Source organism: Takifugu rubripes, chromosome 13, assembly GCF_901000725.2.
Source record: "Takifugu rubripes chromosome 13, fTakRub1.2, whole genome shotgun sequence".
Taxonomy (NCBI): Eukaryota; Metazoa; Chordata; class Actinopteri; order Tetraodontiformes; family Tetraodontidae; genus Takifugu; species Takifugu rubripes.
In genome coordinates, this window is record NC_042297.1 from 16,707,856 (window position 1) to 16,725,516 (window position 17,661).

General features: G+C 44.9%; 3 protein-coding genes across 3 annotated transcripts; 1 reads left to right on the plus strand and 2 right to left on the minus strand.

The window, feature by feature from the left end:
* Positions 1 to 66: 66 nt before the first annotated feature.
* lamp1a (lysosomal associated membrane protein 1a) lies at positions 67 to 4,619 on the plus strand. Its single transcript, XM_003969892.3, has 9 exons — positions 67 to 476; positions 1,937 to 2,043; positions 2,130 to 2,349; positions 2,508 to 2,669; positions 2,774 to 2,994; positions 3,095 to 3,217; positions 3,313 to 3,379; positions 3,460 to 3,627; positions 3,733 to 4,619. Exons 1-9 carry the CDS (start codon positions 422 to 424, stop codon positions 3,870 to 3,872), a joined length of 1,263 nt encoding a protein of 420 aa, XP_003969941.2. The 5' UTR covers positions 67 to 421; the 3' UTR covers positions 3,873 to 4,619.
* Positions 4,620 to 4,913: 294 nt separating this feature from the next.
* grtp1a (growth hormone regulated TBC protein 1a) lies at positions 4,914 to 8,668 on the minus strand. Its single transcript, XM_003969664.3, has 8 exons — positions 8,008 to 8,668; positions 7,110 to 7,261; positions 6,887 to 7,045; positions 6,668 to 6,792; positions 6,399 to 6,495; positions 5,931 to 6,103; positions 5,428 to 5,613; positions 4,914 to 5,327 (listed from the first exon to the last, which is right to left on the minus strand). Exons 1-8 carry the CDS (start codon positions 8,079 to 8,081, stop codon positions 5,235 to 5,237), a joined length of 1,059 nt encoding a protein of 352 aa, XP_003969713.1. The 5' UTR covers positions 8,082 to 8,668; the 3' UTR covers positions 4,914 to 5,234.
* Positions 8,669 to 12,091: 3,423 nt separating this feature from the next.
* On the minus strand, positions 12,092 to 17,660 carry adprhl1 (ADP-ribosylhydrolase like 1). The gene is made up of 7 exons (XM_003969893.3): positions 15,049 to 17,660; positions 13,814 to 13,978; positions 13,600 to 13,725; positions 13,303 to 13,443; positions 13,036 to 13,163; positions 12,804 to 12,936; positions 12,092 to 12,722 (listed from the first exon to the last, which is right to left on the minus strand). Exons 1-7 carry the CDS (start codon positions 15,260 to 15,262, stop codon positions 12,553 to 12,555), a joined length of 1,077 nt encoding a protein of 358 aa, XP_003969942.1. The 5' UTR covers positions 15,263 to 17,660; the 3' UTR covers positions 12,092 to 12,552.
* Position 17,661: the final 1 nt, after the last annotated feature.

The following is a 17,661-nucleotide window of genomic DNA, read 5'->3' on the forward strand; positions in this document are numbered from 1 at the left end:
GGTGTGATGACTGACAAAGTTTTTTTTGTTTTTTTTTTTTTAAAATAGAGGTCAATCCTCGTGAACGCAAGCGGGGTGGGGTCACGTGACTAGGCGGCGTTAGCCCCAGTTGCTAACGGTTCACATGACCAAGTCGGCGCTGCTATGGTTGTATCCTGATATTGAGCTGCGTCTTCTGTCGCCACCATTTCGTGGTTTAAAACAGAAAGTCGAAGACTGCGGCGCACATTTTAGCACTAACAAGAGAGTCGCCGCGGAAACATTTCATTGAGCTGTCCGGGAAATTACGGTTCCTGCCGTAGAACCACCTGCACCACCAACAGCGGTGCCTCGACGCCAGCTCCCCCGGGCTCCCTGGCTCTTCTGCGCGGACAACTAACGAAGCAGGTCTCCTCTGTGGTGGAGGTTCTGACCCGAAGAAATGAAACGGTCTCACGCCCTGGTCGTGCTAATCATCGCCTGGTTTTCGCTTTCAGGTGAGTGTCGAAGCCCATTGCCGTCGCCATGTCCATTTATTCAGATGCAACGACGTCGTGCGGACTTTAAGGTGGATGTTTGCTGATTGTGATGGATCCACAAGTGCACATTATGCCCAATTTTATTACGGGTTTGAGTTGAATATGTGTGCATAAATATGGCGCATTGGTTCAGACTTTCAGCCCGGATATAAGTCGTGTGGGCCAACTTGATTAATCAAGATAGCGATCGACGTAATATTTTATTCAGTTTATTTACAGCGAAGCTACTGTAGAACCATCAAACTGGTGTTTACTTGCATATTAATTACATGTAACCTGGCAGGGCAAAAATGCGTTATTACACGTCTTTGACATCTGCGTAGGATTATGATCTTTTCAGTTCCAGTGATGTGTGATGGTTTTGTGCTATTTTCATATTTCTTTCCCTTTATAATTGTATCATTTTTGCAATTTCACGTGATTTCAGGGGCTATTTTTCACGCTGCCCATTAGCAGATCAACTTGTGCTGCTTCGGGGCCAGTTGAACCAGCAGAAGAAGGCACCTGTCTGCAGAGAAGGGCTGAATCAGATGCTGCTGGAATAGCGACAGAACAGCTTTTAAATGTCACCCATCCCTCTGATTTTGCTGCTGATTACTTTTGATTTAAGCAGTTCTTTGGTTTCTCTTTGCACATTTGAGGTTGTGAACTTCACAAATACTTCCCTATTGACCCTCCAGTAGCTTAGCGGGTTGGTTTTTTTCCCCTTTCCACCAGAAAACAGCTTGATTTCTTTCATGATCCATCAGCATTGCTGTGGAGGCTGTGATATCAGGACCAACTCATCAGGGTCTAAATGATGCGGGACCAGAAGAAAAGCAGTCGTTGGTGTGATGGAGCCGATATAGAAGGGCCCAGAAGGTTTTATCTCAGAAGTCTGACAGAAAACAGCACAATGTGCAGTACAGTTAATAGGAATCTGTGGTATGCCGTTTAAAGGTCAAACAAGAAAGAATAGTTTCAGTCATCGCCACTGACTTCAACTGACCAGTTATTTGTGCAGCTTCTGGGAAATGTGAAATGTATCCTTGAATTCCACTATTGCGCTATGTGGTTGGGAAAGTTTTCTTTTATGAGCTCAAGTTCTCGGTTATCGGGTTGCTACACAAGTCCTGAATAGCAGCTGCCAGCTTTCATACAATACATTGGAGCGTTAAAGCCGCTGACGTGCACACGCAGACGCGCAACAGCGAGTTGACAGAGCGTGAAAGTCAGAAAAGGCCTCTACAGCCCTCTGCTGGTGGCTTGTGGGATGTGCTGCTCTAATCCGTGTTTAAATTTAGTTTAAAAATCTATATTAAACCTTCCATACAGTACATATTCCAGCTTGAGTTCAGTCTTTCTAGCTTTATTAAGCATTGCAACATTTATTCCACTTTGTAATTAAGTCTTTCTTTGTTATATTTTCTTCCTTTCAGGTTGCATTCAGGCTGTTAGTCTTGAGGTAAAGGAAGGAAATTCGACCTGCATTAAAGCTAATCTCTCGGCATATTTCTCCATCACGTACAACACCTCCAGCAGCACGGTTGGTAACATACTTAGTGTTTTCTTTCCAAATCTGAAAAACCCAAAGGGTGCCTGCATCATTGTATCTGTGGCTCTTTTCTTCAGAGAACAGCACAGTTCATTCTGCCTGACTCGGCCACGGTCGACCCTGACAGCAGCACGTGCGGTGGAAACGGCAGCTCCCCATGGCTTGTGGCGGTTTTCGGAGCAGGTCACGCACTGGGTCTGGGCTTTTCCACCAATGGGAGTTTCTACAGTGTGGCTAACCTGACCCTGCAGTACAACCTCAGCGATGCGTCAGTCTTCCCAGATGCCAACAGCTCAGGTGAGGAAAGAACGCAGCTTCGACAGAGTTCTGCAGCTCAGGTTCAGCGTCGTCCGCTGTGTTGACATGCATCAGTGATTTAGCCTGACAGTTATGCTATGAAACGCACGCTAATCCGTAAATGCTTAACCGCGCTGTCGTGTTTGAATCTGTCCTAGGCGTGGTGACGGTGGTTTCATCCTCAGTCGGAATTTGGGCAGCGGTCAACACCACCTACCGCTGTTTAAGTTCTGTCCTTTTTGAAGTCGGTGGAGCAACGGTCACCTTCTCTGACATGAGGCTGGAGGCATACATGCCAGGAAATGACCTTAGTCCAAGAGGTCCAGCTCCGAGTTGTTTTTTTTAATACATTTTCTGTGAGTTATGGGAGTTTCTCAATCTGTTTCCCTTAATTTTCTCTTTTTTATTTCACCTCTTGCCACAGAAAGTTTCTGTGCGGCAGATCAGACCACCACTGCACCTCCAACCACCACTGCAGCTCCAACCACCACTGCTGCTACAACAACGGCCCCCCCGGCCCCGACTCCTCCAGGAACCCCCGTGCGGGGCACTTACTCCGTGGTTAACGGCAACGACACCACTTGTCTTCTGGCCCAAATGGGTCTGCAGCTCAATGTCTCCTATTTCTCTCGTTCACAAAATAAGGTGAAAGACGGCTTTATGACCGAGGAAATCCCTCTGTAAGAAGTAAATCCCTCCTTTATAACTAACTTGAAACAAAATGTGTGTGTGCCTTCCTCCCCAGACCGTACAATCATTAGTCAATCTGACCCCCAATCTGACAAATTCAACAGGATCGTGTGAAAAAGGCAGTGCTACATTAATTTTGACACAACAAACCACCATCCTCATCTTTACCTTCTCTCTGGTAAGAGCATCCATCATTTTAAATTAATTAAGCTACATAATCCACCTTTTTTCACTTTTATACATACTAAGACGGGTTGTTTCTCCTGTTTAAAGAACTCCACAAGCAGCAAGTACCATCTGAGCGGGCTGTCCTTGCAGGCTAACTGGTCTGATATGGCTGGTATGACAACGTTGCAGACAGCGCGCTTGTTTCTGTGCTGTTAACTGACATCCTTGTACTGACCCAGTCTCTCTCCAAAGCTGCATTTTCAGCCAGTAATGCCAGTCTGAGCTACCTGCGTAGCACCTTTGGTCACTCCTACATGTGCAACGCAGAGCAGATTCTCGCTGTGACGCCAGTGTTCTCCCTCAACACCTTCAGTCTGCAAATCCAACCTTTTGGAGTCACCACCAACCAGTTTGCTGCAGGTACGGGCTTCCTTTTATATTCACCATGCGGTGACTTTTAACCTCCAGATTTGATGAGATGCTAAATGTGCGTCAAACCATTGAAACTGTCTCTTGTGTGTCCAGCGGAGGAGTGTCAGATGGACCAGGACCAGATGCTTATTCCCATCATCGTTGGCGCATCTCTCGCTGGGCTGGTGCTCATCGTCCTCATTGCGTACCTTATAGGCAGGAAGAAGAGCCACGCTGGATACCAGACAATCTAAGGTAGATGAATTCAGTCAGTATGTGCGAGCAGGTAGAAAGAGCGGAGCAGCAGGTGTGAATGAGTTAGAAGCGTTTTATTACAGTGGCGAGTGTTTTTGGCGTGTGAATTGCACATTTTACGCCCTCTTCTTTCCCTGCCAGACGGCGTGAAGCCAAAGGCGTGCTGATTTGCTATGCTGTGGATCTTGACAAGAGCCTTTATGTGATAAAGGATGGAGATGGAATTCTTGTTTTTCACGTTTCCAGTATTTGTTTAATTAGCATGAGCCATGGAAGCTTTTAGTTCCGTTCTGATCCAGTTCTATTACTAACTCGCTTTTAGTCCTGTAACTGACTCCATTGATCAGAGGTAGGAGACTTAAATTGGAATGTTTCAGTATTTTGTCCACTGTTTGGAGTTAAATATGTAATATTACATATCGCCCCGACATGTTCAGCAGCATCTTAAATCCTGAAGAATGAATTAATTTAGGAAGTGTACAGTTTTCCAGTCATAGTTAAAGTGGTTAAACTGGCCCTGTCTGGTAGCACTAGTAGAATCATCGATAACCTCATGTAGGATGTTTACTGCATTCAGGTCAGTTATCTATGCTGAACATGTGTGGGTGATTCCTGTGTTCCTCACATGCTCATGATCGCACTGAATTGGTTTATTGTGATTTAATCTTTTATTTTTACAGAAAAGCGATTTGATCATCTATTGTCGTTCTTATTGGAAGTTATTAAAAGTCCTAAATACCCCGGGATGGTTTGGGTTTTTTTTCCTAAAAATGCAACGGTAGAGATTTACCGAGATGATCCCTGGAATGAAGGACTTGTTGAGCCAGATAAGCACAACATCAGAGCTGAGATTAATGCTGAGGTCAGCAGTGCTTTAAAACAGAAATAACTTTGAAATAAAGGAACCAGTGATGATGAGAACCCCACCAGATCCATCCTGGTGCCAGTGAAAGAGGCCAGGAACGGCCACAATTCATCAGCGCTTGACAAGAGCTGATAAAAGAAGGCAGATTAGACTAAAGACATCTGGAAAAGATGAGTTTCACAGTGTGGAGTTTCCTTTTTGTCCTTATAAGGTTTAATTTCTCTACAGTGTTGAGCTACCTGCAGCAAACCGCCACTCTTCTCATTTAAGACAACGTGTTTTCTTTTCTAATGGAATCATCAGTTCATTCAGCATTCACCAAGAATGTCCTTTCTCAGTTACTCCCGTGGTTTCATGTCTCCTCATGTTTGATACAAACTACTTGGTGGGTGCACGCTGTTGTCGCACGCCTCGAATGTGCACACGGGCTGGCCTGCGCTCATCCCACTGGAATGTGAATACATAACATTTAAGCAACAGCTAATTGGGTTTAGGTTCAGGATTCCTCTGTGATGATGCGGGATCGACACATCGCCCGCAGCTTCGTCAAGGTTGATGTAGAAAAGCTCCCTGGTTCAATAAAGATTTTCTAAAAAGGTAAAAAAAAAAATAATACAAAAGAGTCACTTTAAATCCGTTAAGGAACATTTTGGGTGACCTGTGAGGATGTTTGGGCTTTTCCTCTTTACCTGCATGAAACTGTGGCAGTTGTCCACAAATGGGCCGTGTGTGATCTGCTTGAAGGCCTGGCAGACGTCCGGCAGCGACTGGGCCTGTTGGATCAGGGCCTCGTTGTGGTGGATCAGCGTCAGAGCCACGCGGAACAGGATTTTCGAGCCCTCGTAGAACAGGCAATCCCAAACTCGCAGAACTGTCTGCAGGGAGGAAACGACCGTTAAAAAAAAGAAATGGACCGCAACAGTTAACAGATCTGTGGTCGGCGTCGGGCTGCTTGTAGGTGGAGTTGGAATCTTCCTGGAATATCCTCAATATCTCCAAGGGTTACGCCCGTCCACACCATCAGTGTTTGGAGAACAAACACGAGCCTTCGCCCCCGGCAAGCCAACAGCTGCTGTGCAGGGTGTGTCCGCCAGTCAAATTACAGCACACGGTGGAAATCATTAACTATCTAAACAGCCAGTTTGCATTTGGGAGCGCCGGAAACCATTTTGGACTTATCAGATTGACTCGCCTCGACGGGTAAGACATCTATGTAGAGACAGATGAACCAGCGGGAGACCACCAGGGTCCATGTGACATTCTGATCCATCATGGTCTGCCACACTTTGGGATTCTTCACCTTCACCAGCTCCCCCAACACCTCCTGGTCCATCTTTAGCCCCAACATGGCGGGAGTGAAATAATCTACGAGGACAAGTATGGAGACGACTGTGAGGACGTTCAAGCAGGCGGGAAAGGAATCAAGTAGCCTGACGTGGTGACTGGCCCCAACTACCCGACCAAAGTGTCACTACAACAGATGTGAGAAATAAACGTGTCTCACAAATGTCCTCCTTTAAAAAAAAAAAAAATCTGTGATTGCTAAGAGCAGATGTCTCCTCCGGATAAATAGAGACGATGTGACTGACTGAATTACCCTGAGCCTCAACGGTAGAAGTGCGATTGCACACCTGAAAGACTGTTACGTACAAATACCCACCAGGTAAGATTCTACCAAGCAGTGCTTCCATGAGCCAGAAGGACTTCTCCTCATCTTTGGTCACGATGAGCAGATACCCAGCTATGAAGTTCATCCCCTGAGGACATAAAAGGTTCATTACACATGGACCATGAACCCTACTCCTCCTCCATTGAGAAGAAAGATGAGCGCTGGGGTAAAATGAGGATTAAATTAGGTCAAAGGGAGTCAAATACATCAGAGAGCAACGACACGCATATGAACGTGCCGGATCATAAGATCTCTACTACCTGACAGTAGCCCACAGACGGGTTGTGGTGGCCGTACGCGCTCAGTACATTGAAGAGAGCTTTCTGCCAACATGGGCTGGATGTCTTCCGGAAATTGATGTTGTCTGGAAATGTTCTGTTGAGGTCTGAAAGAATGGTGGCAAAGATCCTTTAGAAACAAACAGATTCAGTTCTATAACGCAGGTTTGACGCCTTTCAGGTGGAGCATTAATGGCTGACCTGTGCAGATGGTTTCCACCAGTTTGGGGTCATGGCGGGCTCCGAGCAGGGACTGGTAGTATTCTGGGTTCTTGTCCAGCTGGTCCTGAGCCCCACTCGCTGCCATCCAGATCAGCGGCCTGTGCTCGTTGGGAATTCCCTTGCGTACGTAACGTTTCACTGAAGGAGAGGAGGACTTAATCCAAAGCCTTTGAGAGAAGAATGTTAGTTTGCTTTCACTTACATCTGACATTCTTTTGCACTTTGCTTTTCCCCTTCAGCAGTTTGGACCACTTGATGGACCGTCGGGTGAGCACGGCGAGATACTCCGACATGAGCTCCTCGTATAAATCATAATCAAAGTCTTCAGGCCGCTCGAAACCATAGGGGTCCACTCTAGATGGAAAAACAGTTATAAACCCAACAGGATCAAACGCACCAAAGTCAACATCACCTTCAAGCCACTAAAGGCTCCCTTTTGGTAATAATGCAAATAAAGCACGTGTGCTATATTTACATTACAAGCAGGCTGTTGGTGGATAAACTTTATGCCTTAGGTAACACGATTATCTCCTTGAAGCTTAATCTCCAACCCCCTGGAGTTAAGGTACCCACACACCAGCATTGTTGCAGGAAATCTTTACTTCAAATGCACGCCTGCATTAAAAAAGACAATTCTTTGAGAAGGAACTGTAGAAAAGTCCCAAATGAGACTGTCAACAAGGCGGCAAACAGCCACGCCGCAGGCGCTTCCTTAGAATAAAGTTTAATCTAGCCGCATGTATAACATCTATCTTTCATTGCAGGGTTGTGGTTCTTACTTTAAAATGCTTTAATCACAGCATCTACAATAGGAGTCCGGTGTGTTTGTGCGTGAAAATATTCTTTAAATGTCCAGGATAGAGTTTCTCCAGCACATTTCAGTCTCAAAATAGGAATTATTTATTTTATTTTAGGGGAGGGGGAGTTATTATTTTTATTTTTAAGGAGAAAACCTTTCCCCGCTTGATTTAAATACCACTATTTGACCTCATGAACAGCATGAAATGGATTATTCGATTGTTATTAAAGCCTTCTGTGTCCATTCGTGGGTTTTGACCCTTCATTCCAGGCTTTTTGGCAGGTTTAAGCGCTGATGTTACCTGTGGACTCGGTCCTTGGCTCTCCCGGCTGCGGGGAGGCGGCTCGGTTTGCTCGCCTGGTTCTTTCTCTCCATGGCTGGATCCAGGGATAATCCGGGCTCGGCTGCAGACACGTATCCCCTTTGCTAAACTGGCTGCGAATAAGTTAAAGTCTAGCAAATATACAAACGTTTACGGCGACATTTTTGTCGAGATCGCACTTGAGCCGCAGCTCGTTAGCTTAGTCCGGTAGGAACTTTCTCCGTGTTGCGGGACGCTGGTTCTTTCTGCCCCCGGGATTTACACGGTTTTCTTAGTGAGTTAAACTCGCAACCAAAGCCAAACAGCTGCTTCAGTTCAACCTTTGTCTTCGTTTCGAGGCGGCAGAGTTTAATAAATATGACCAGAGTGTGCCTGGAGTTTCATCGCCATCCATTTGCACCTGTTAGCACGACGCACAAGTTCCGACGTAGCGGTTCATTTAACTTTACTGAGAATAATATTAAGAAGTACTGTTCATTCCGTTCATCGCATCACGGTTAGCTCCCTCTCCTCTTGAATTCGTGGAACGTTTCCCGTTCGTTCGTCCCGGGAATTAACGCGAACAATACGGGCGCTGCTTTCGAGTGATTCCCAACACATCCCACTTCCAAGCTTTAATAGGATCGTAAATGTGACCAATGGTGCGTTCCCTGATCGTAGTAAAGAAACCGTAGGTAGAAACGTACGTATCAAATTTAAGTTGGGTCGCGGAACTTTTGCCGTCGCCTTTTATCACTTAACAAACACACATCCCACGACTGATTTATGGTTTCAGCTTTGTGGTAATGAAATCCCAAATGCCTTTGATACTTGATTGTTAAAAAATACTGGGTTTTGTCCGATTACACGTAAAGGCATCGTAGCTGCATGTAGCGTAGAACAGGTAAACATTAGCCCTAAAAGTAGCAGACAACTTTGGTGTAACTTCATCTACAACACCGTTATTATTGTTAGTAAAATATAGCAATATATATTTAAGATTTAATCAAATGACGAAATAGATATTGTTTTTATTGTTCGAATGGATTATAACTTGCACTGGAGAATGAACATGCCAGGATTCAAAGATTACTTGCATGGGTTGTCCGGTCTTTCTCCAACATCCACCATTCGTAATAATCATTACTAATTACCGAATTGGATTATCTGGCTTTGTCATTCAGACACTTTGATCACGTTAATAGCAGGTCTATTATCATCAAATCAGAGTGATTTTGAATTTTTACAGTATGCATGGATATGTTGAAAATTGTGCAAGAAGTTTTGACCTGTTTTGGTTGAACAAGGAGTTTATTATAAATGTACACAATGACAACCTGACACACATAAAACTATCTCTCTGTTTATATTGTTCTTCGCTCTGACCAATGAAAACCATCACTTGAGAAGTTAATTTTTAAGAGGGAGAGGGTTTGAATAAAACATTATTAAAACTGACACAGCAGACAGTTAAACATTACAAGCTTATTTGGGAGAATCACTTTTTCACCTGCACCAGGAAGACTGTAGCTGGCAAAGAAACTGCTGTGGAAGACGCTGCTTCCTCAATTGGCTGTTTTTATGGCTCCTTGGCCTAAATTAAATTGTAAATGGTTGACAAACAGAGCTAGTGTCAACAGAACTGGGGTGATGGACTGAAAGTTTTATTTTCTAAGGAAAATGTAATTCCTGGGGCAGTTATATTTGTATTTTCTGAGAAGCAGATTTAGCATGCATAAAACTAACTACACTGGACCGTCGAACCTGGTTTAGAAAGTGAAAGTGTCTGTAAACCTGATGATTTTAGGTTTGTATGCTGCTTTGACTGAAGGGTCTCCATAGTTGACAGTTTTGTACTTTGGTCTTAATTTCTGATAATCTGCTTTAGGATGAGCCTCAGATGAAGACACGGCATTGATCTTGTCATCTTCAGCTGCAGCTTTAGCCTTAGTCTCTTCACTTTGCTGCGTATTTGGATCTTCTGTGACCACTGGTGCCAGTTCTTTGGCCTTTCCTTCTTCGTCGTGAGGGTTGTCCTCCATCTGTGTCTCTTTTATTGTTGCATGAAGCATCTTTTTCTCCGTGTTGCTGGGCGGACGACCCAACGGACCAGTATTTGAAGTACCCAAACATGCAGGCTGCCCTGCATTTAAACAGATGCTTTCTGAGTTTTCTGCTGGACGCTGAGATGAACGAGGGTGGTCTTTAACATCCTGTGGGAAAGTAAATCTGTGAACGCGTGGGATGAGGTGCGTGGGCCCCGTCTTTCGACCGGTCCCAGGTTTGGATGGGTTCAGGTAGTCTTCAGCTCCTCTGTTCCCCTCTCTCTGGAGATTTAAATGGGAGCCGTTCTCCGAAGCTCCAGTCGGAGGTTTCCCTGAGGCTTCAGCTGGGTGTAGTTTGGGAGAGTGAGCGACAGATGTGAACCACACTGGTGAGGAGGTGGTGATGGTTCCAACATGGCACTTCATTGGTGCCTCTACCTGTGGGAGAGGTTTGTAAGGTTCTGGGAGACATTCCTCTATGACAGATATTGAACTAAACAACTCCAGATCTGCATACTTTAAACGGTCAGTGATATTATACTCTTCTGGTCTAGATTGTATTTCACCATGATGGTCTGAATTCTTATCAGTCTTGTTGCATTTTTGATGTTTTACAGTTTTAATTGAACACTGGTCCTCAGGTTTTTGATCTGAACGTTTCACATGACTCACTTCCTGTTTTGATTTTATTTCAGGTGTTTTCAGCCCTGGGGCCGGCTGCTGCCCACTGTCGCTATTATGTCCTTTTAAATCTGATTTGATTTTCATTGTCCTGGGTTGCTTTTGTTTGTGTACATTTTGATCTCTACTTCCTTGTTGCCGTCTTTCACGACAGGCGACCATCTGCTTTACGTCACTCGGCAACCGGATTTGCACAACAGCGCTTCCCTTACGAACAGTTGCCACGGTTTCGAACCTCTCCATCAATGTCGATAGCACCGTCCCTCTTCCAGTCAGCTGTGCCCTCAACGGCTGAGTCTTCAATGTGTTTTCCCCTTTTTCCTTGCGCTCAGCCATGGCAAACTTGGCAACTATATCTTTCACACTCCCCCCTCTCTTCTGTCCTTGTCCTCTTCTAGTTTGACTCTTTGGTTCTGGTTCTTTGGTGTTAAAGTTTTTCAAATCTCCTGTTGCTCCTCTGCTGGAGGACAGAGTACCTACCTCCCTTTGGCAGGTGAGAGGAGCTTTGGAGCTGGACCGCATGAATTTAGACTGGAGAAGCTGGAAAGTAGTGAGATGTCGGGGTACCGGGTCTCTGGATGTGGTTCCTCCATAGCGGTTTTGCAGCTTGTAGGTCTCGAGGGTCTCTAAAAGCTGCTCTGCAGGTTTGTCTTGGATCATTTTGTGCTCTTCAGTGCTCTCAGTCCTCTGATCAGACTGATCGGTCCACGGCTTCTTAAGGTTTCCGTCTTGCGCGGCCCATTTTGGCAGATCCTGTGTGAGGTAACGCAGGAGGCTCTCCAGGATGCCTCGGAGCACAGGGTGGCAGCTGCGATTTCTTACCATCTTCCTTAATATAGCGGCGTCAGGGATGTTACTGGTTCTCTGAGAATCTGCTCTATGGGGGAATAAAGGACATGCAGAATTTATTCCTGGACTCATCTATGGCAGATCATAGCTACCAGAGTAGTTTGCCACTGATAACATTCGAGGAAACTGAGGTTTATATCTGTTCTCAAATGTAAAACATTGCCCTTTATAGTGACCATTCTGGAGGGTGAGCCTCGCTGGTGATTAGTTCAGGGGATGATAGGAGAGTTGTGCAGGAAAAAGAAACTAATTTGTCATTATTAAGAGGATGAGTTTGTTTAATATTCACATTACATTAATATCCACCATGCAATGATCATTTCATTTCATTCTTATAACAACACAGCTCTACTTAAACAAGTCTCGCTTGTAAATTCAACAAAACGTGCTTCCAGTGTTAATATGACATTTTGAATTCCACTGATTTAAGCAGTTGCTCCAAATTTACAGGTAAATACGATTTAACACTCAACTCCTGGATTCAAGTGTTATTTTGGGTTCCCTGGTTCAGTGGGTTTTTTCCTGTCCTTTGTAAACACAGACTGAAGTGCAGCAAGTTTTGTTGATATTAACGCATGGAGAACAATGCTAATAAAATTTATCAGGATGTGGAAATTTATTTTGGAAAGGTGTGTTTGTCAGATTAAAGTGAAGGCCAGACACACACACAGGTTCAAATAAATATTGCAACTTTGCTCTCTTAACTCTGGGAAGTTATCAGTATAGAAGCAAGATCAGTAAAAAGAGGCGTCTTTTCTTTGTCTGGTTTTTAAACGTGATGTCAGAATCAGGCATTTATTCCACAGGCAGAAACATAAAACTACTATTCTGTCTGTGTGTGTGAGTGTGTGTTTAAAGCAGGACAGGATGGGATGCTATTCAGGACTAGAAGCTAGTGTGGGATACAGCTCTGCAGTCGTGTGCAGTTCCTGTGTCATCCAGTAGGGGTTCAGGCCAGTGAAGAGCAGGATTACTTGTCTATGCACTTCTCGGAGGATGCTGCTCGGTAAAGCGCTTCTCCCAGCTCCTCCAGACGCTCCCTTTTGTCCAGATCCTGGTACAGGCCTTGAGGAACCTGGCCGAAGCCATGCATGAGGCCGTAGAGACAACCTGCGATCAGGCCGGTGGCTTCACCTTCACCTAGAGAGCGGAGCGATGTTACAGACTGTGCGTTTGAAAGAGTTACTGCTTTGAAAAGGTTACTAATGCTGCGTCCCTCACCTCCATGAAACATGGCCCGTTTGCAGAGTTCAGCCCAGTTGCTTCCTGCGGCGAGAAGAGCGTCGTACGCTATCATGGGAGCATCGTGACCTCTTCGGCCTGGACGACCCTCAGAGCTCCAGCGCTTATACATCTGTATGACAGAGCATCAGCTAACAGCAGCTCTAATTTACTACAATTATGATTACATAATGTATACTTCTGCGCACCTTAATCTCTACATGTGTGTTACCTTGTCTGTTTCCTCAGCATCATAGCGATCAGGGAATGAAGGATTTTTCTGTTCTTCCTTCTCTATCCCTCTCTCTTCCAGGTAAAACTGCCACTTGGCCTCAAAGTAGAACCAGTTCTCCTGATACTCTGAAAATGCGTCGTCAAACATATTTTTGGGACAATCTCACGTGACTAGACGCATCTAGACATTGTTAATGCTAGATGATAGAATATTCTACCTCAATATTGCCAAAGCACTTCCTATAAAGCATAGAAACACACCAACCTGCCATGTGTCTGATGGTCTTCTTGCAGTACTCTTCAGCCAGGGAGATGGCCTTCATGAGCTCGCGGCCCCAAGCCACCAGAGGCTTCCCCTGGATTGCATAGGATGCAAATAATGCTGTTGTCAAGGAGCCCAAGAAGCCTATAATTGAAATTTGGTCAGTCTAGTTTATTTGTACATCAATTAAGACACAATCACATTGTGAAAAATACTTTCTTTATTGTCCATTTGCTTTGGATATGTACAGTTCAGAGGTACTTTCACATTCTCTGCAAAGACAGATGCCAAGATGGTCACCTGTGGGATGGTTGTGGGTCATTCTGCCGATTTCAGTGCTGACCTCCACTAAGCTGTTCAGTCTCTCGGGTTGCCAGTATCTCATACCCACACACATCGCTTTGGCAGCTGCCCCAAATCCAGATCCTGGACACAAACAAACCCACACACACATTAAAAAAAAAAAGAAAAGTAATGCTGGACTCCAACTTGAAGTGTTTTAACTCTCCAGCACCTTTTTCATTGAAAGGTGTGTGCCAGGCGAGCAGGAAGTTGTGAGGTTTGAGGTGGACGCAGCCCTCCACTGTTGCAGGATCGGGGACCCTGCCCTGGAGGGACACCATGGCTTCAACATAGAGGCGCACCAGCTCCCGGTACAGGTCCTCCAGGCACCAGTAGTCTGGATACACACACACACGAGAACTGAGAGTCATTCATGATCGGCATGCAACGCAAGAGGAGTGGTGCAGCAGCAGGCTAAGTTTAGCTTCGGCTTGGCCCGCTACAGATCAGGGCCAGCATGCCTGCAGAGCGAGTGCAGTCACTTCCACACGCAGCGAGAGGTCAACTGGGATGCAAAATCCTGCCTGTGTTACCTCCGCCAAGAGGTTATGTGACACCCGGCGTTTGTTTGGTCGTTTACAAAACAAAATCCTCAAAACCTCATGAAAGGATTTTACTGAAATTAATGAAATTCAGATTCTGGAGGGTCTTCCTCACATTCAATGCAGAAGAGAGAACGTCTCTCAACTAAATGCGAGAATCAGGTTTCATGTTAGAATGCATCATTTGCCAACTAGAAGATGATTTAATGACAAGCTGCTGGAGATGCCTGTTAGCAGGGGGGCTGTTTGTGCTTGTGTGTGCGTGCGTAGACATTGTTGCTAAATAGGGCTTCCTAATCTGAAAAGATGTCATCACCATTTGATGAGCCCTCTGTCACTGGCTTCATGTGCAGGCAAACACGATACTGGCAGATTAAAGAGTCAGACTTGTCATTGTGTCATTAAGGACAAACGAGGCTCTTCGTTTCCAAATTATGTCTATTTTGGACTTTTACTGTCCTGGAATCCACTGGACCCACAACCGGGGGCTTCGGATGACAATAGCAGGGGGGCAGCTGAGGTAATTAGGCTTCTGGTGGGGTTGCCATGATGATCTACGGCAGCTCAGCAGCTATTGTCATTCAGACACCGTCTGCCAAGAAGCGATTTGCAGTTTCCATCATCCATATAGAAAAAACTATTTTGGTCCCTCCAAGTGTAGGAAGAACCCAATGGTGGGATCAGATATTGTTTCGAATTACATTATGCATACAAAGAAAGGTTTGAAGTTGGGATTTGGGGATATTGTGGGTTTTCTTCAATTCATGACAATTTAGAGGTTGAATTCAACCGTCCTGCCTGTAAATTTGACTATAATCTGACTTTAAAATAACTATAAATCCTCTGTCATCACATCAAAACATACCTGTTACGAGCGCTTCTGCTGTGGTCATGTGCATCAGCGTGGCATCACTAAGGGGCCAGTTATCAGGGTCCAGTTTCTGTATCCCGAGTCCTCCCAGAGACGCCAGTTCCTCTTGGATCTTCTTCCCAGAGGTGCAGTTTCCCCAGCGACCCTTTCTGTAGCCCAGGGCATCCCCAGCAGCACCCAGGACCATGGCTGCCTTGAACTTCTCCATGACGCCAGGCTGCTTTTCCTGGCTCTGGATGCTCTTGGACACGGGCGCACCTCCGCTGGGATTAAAGTGGCTCTAACAAATACCAAAACTACTACTGAATTCCTTTCAGCTGCAGGTCATCGTTTTGGGCTCCAACAGACTCTTCTTGGTCCAAAATATCCCACGGAAAAATAGAAACAAAACAATAAAGCTTCTTCTACATAATAGCGGCGTCTCAACCTCCGTTCTCATCTATTGTCTGTGGACTTCTCACATACACACTCAGCATCGTCTTATCGGCAGGTTTTCTTTGTGCTGGGGGGGGGGGGCGTGGAGTTCGCCAGTGATCAGGTGTCTCCTAAAAAGGAAATCCCCATGGAGCTGAAGCCTAAAAGCTCAGCGGCTGGGTGTGGACTGAAGGGGCTGGTCGCAGTGGAGGAGATGCTAATGTGGTACCGGTCCTGAGCGCAAGCTCGTCAGCTGGTGCTGGACCTTGTTGACATCCCACCATCCCATGGGACGAGGGTAAGAATGGCATCACCACAGTCGAACCCCCCCACCCCTAAAACACCAGAAGCACGTTTAATCCTCAGTCATGAGGATCTATAACTCTTTCTGTTTAACCGCCTAAGCCAGGCGCCAAAGCACCAGCGGTGATGAGATGCAGCAGGAATGCAACCTGATAAGGAACAACTGCTAAACATGCTGTCGTTTTACCCTCCAACTCACGCTGTTGCACAGAAGCCGTCAGGAAGGATAAAGTCACCTTTTTCGAACCAAGGGAAGCTTTATTTACCCCTTACAGAGAGTAACATTAGTCACTGACGTTTGGTAAAGACACTTTTTTTTTTTTTTTTTTTTAAATCGGCTGCAAAAATAATACTGTTTTGATGAGGCGGCTCCACATGCCCGAACACCAATCTGACATAAATAAAAGTACCACGTTGACAAACTAAAACGTGAAAGACCACCTGTTTTTTTTTTTGCTCAAAGTTAAAAACACCATCTCGACATAACAGACACACGTCATATAGAAAATCTTTGTTTCTTAATGTAACTTTCTTAGATTACAAAGATAAACAATGCTACACATTTACCAGCGACTACACGTGTGATTTATGCCCAGTTATTTGCATTCAGTTTTTGCTTGCACCAATCTCTTCACACCGAAAGAAAACTTAAATATTTCCTTAAATTAAAGGGAAAGATCATCATTTCCCCTGGAGTTCTGTTGAACAAAAAAGATCCAATGTGGGGAACTTTCAAATCCTTGCTACAAATCATAGCTTTTCTTAACATGGCAAACGCATAGCGTTACTCAAACAGTGAGGGGGGTGACTGGTACCTGAGCTTCTGTCACCTTTTTTTTTTTTTTTTTAAAGTGTTAATGCATAAAGTTTAAGAGTCAACCGACGTTCACGTTAAAAACAATGTTTGCTTAAACTTTTCACCTCATTCAGTTATGAAGAAGAAGCTGGACTGCAGCCGATAGCGACGCTACATTATATTGCACATCCGTGTCTAGACAGCGATCGAAGGAGTGTTTAAAACTTGGCTTGCAGATGCAAATCCATGAAAAGCAGAGTAAAAACAGTAACAGTGTAAAAAAAAAAAAAAAAAAAGCTGTTCTGCAAGTGAACATAGTGTCCCATAAACGGAGTAGTTCTGTAGCTCTGTTCAGTAACGATGATGTACAAAACAGGATAAATGGCAAGTCAGTGCAGTCTGATAGCGGTTTACACAGTGTAAATCCACTGTACTGTATATAATGTAGTAGCATTGCAAAAGTGATTCTAAACGCTCCTGGTGTGCACATCAGTATTAGCGTTTTACTCAGATGGGGGTTTTTGCCCCCACACAAGAGTTGTTGTTCTTAGTAGTCACGTGACGTCTTCTGCCGATCAGCTGTAAAAAGTGTGATGCTGTTCCATTCAAAGTGGGGATTCCAAACTGTGGACAGGAACGTTTCTCACTGTTGCTCGGTTAAGGTCAATTTTTACAAAAAAATCTTAAGTCCTTGTCATTAAAACAAACTAAAATATTAGTTTGTGAATTGCAAGAGGCAATATGTTTTACATCCACCTCACAACCCCCCCCCACACACACACATACACACACAGTATCCTTTCTCTGCTCTCTACACATTCACAACTCTTATTGAAAGGATCCAATCACCCCCCCTCAACACTTATGGTAATGCTTCTCACTAGCTAACAAAAACATGCAGCTTTTAAACGCACGGTTTTACCCAAACACCACGTCCTATAGTATTTAGAATTTCGCTCTGCATGCTTTCGTGTGAGTTTACTGTCCCTCGTCAACAGTACAAAATGTGCAAATGAGAAAATCGCCGGCAGCATGTTCAACCCATCGGTAATTCGCCCAGGAGAGAGGCATTTTAGCGCACCCAGCAGGGCCTT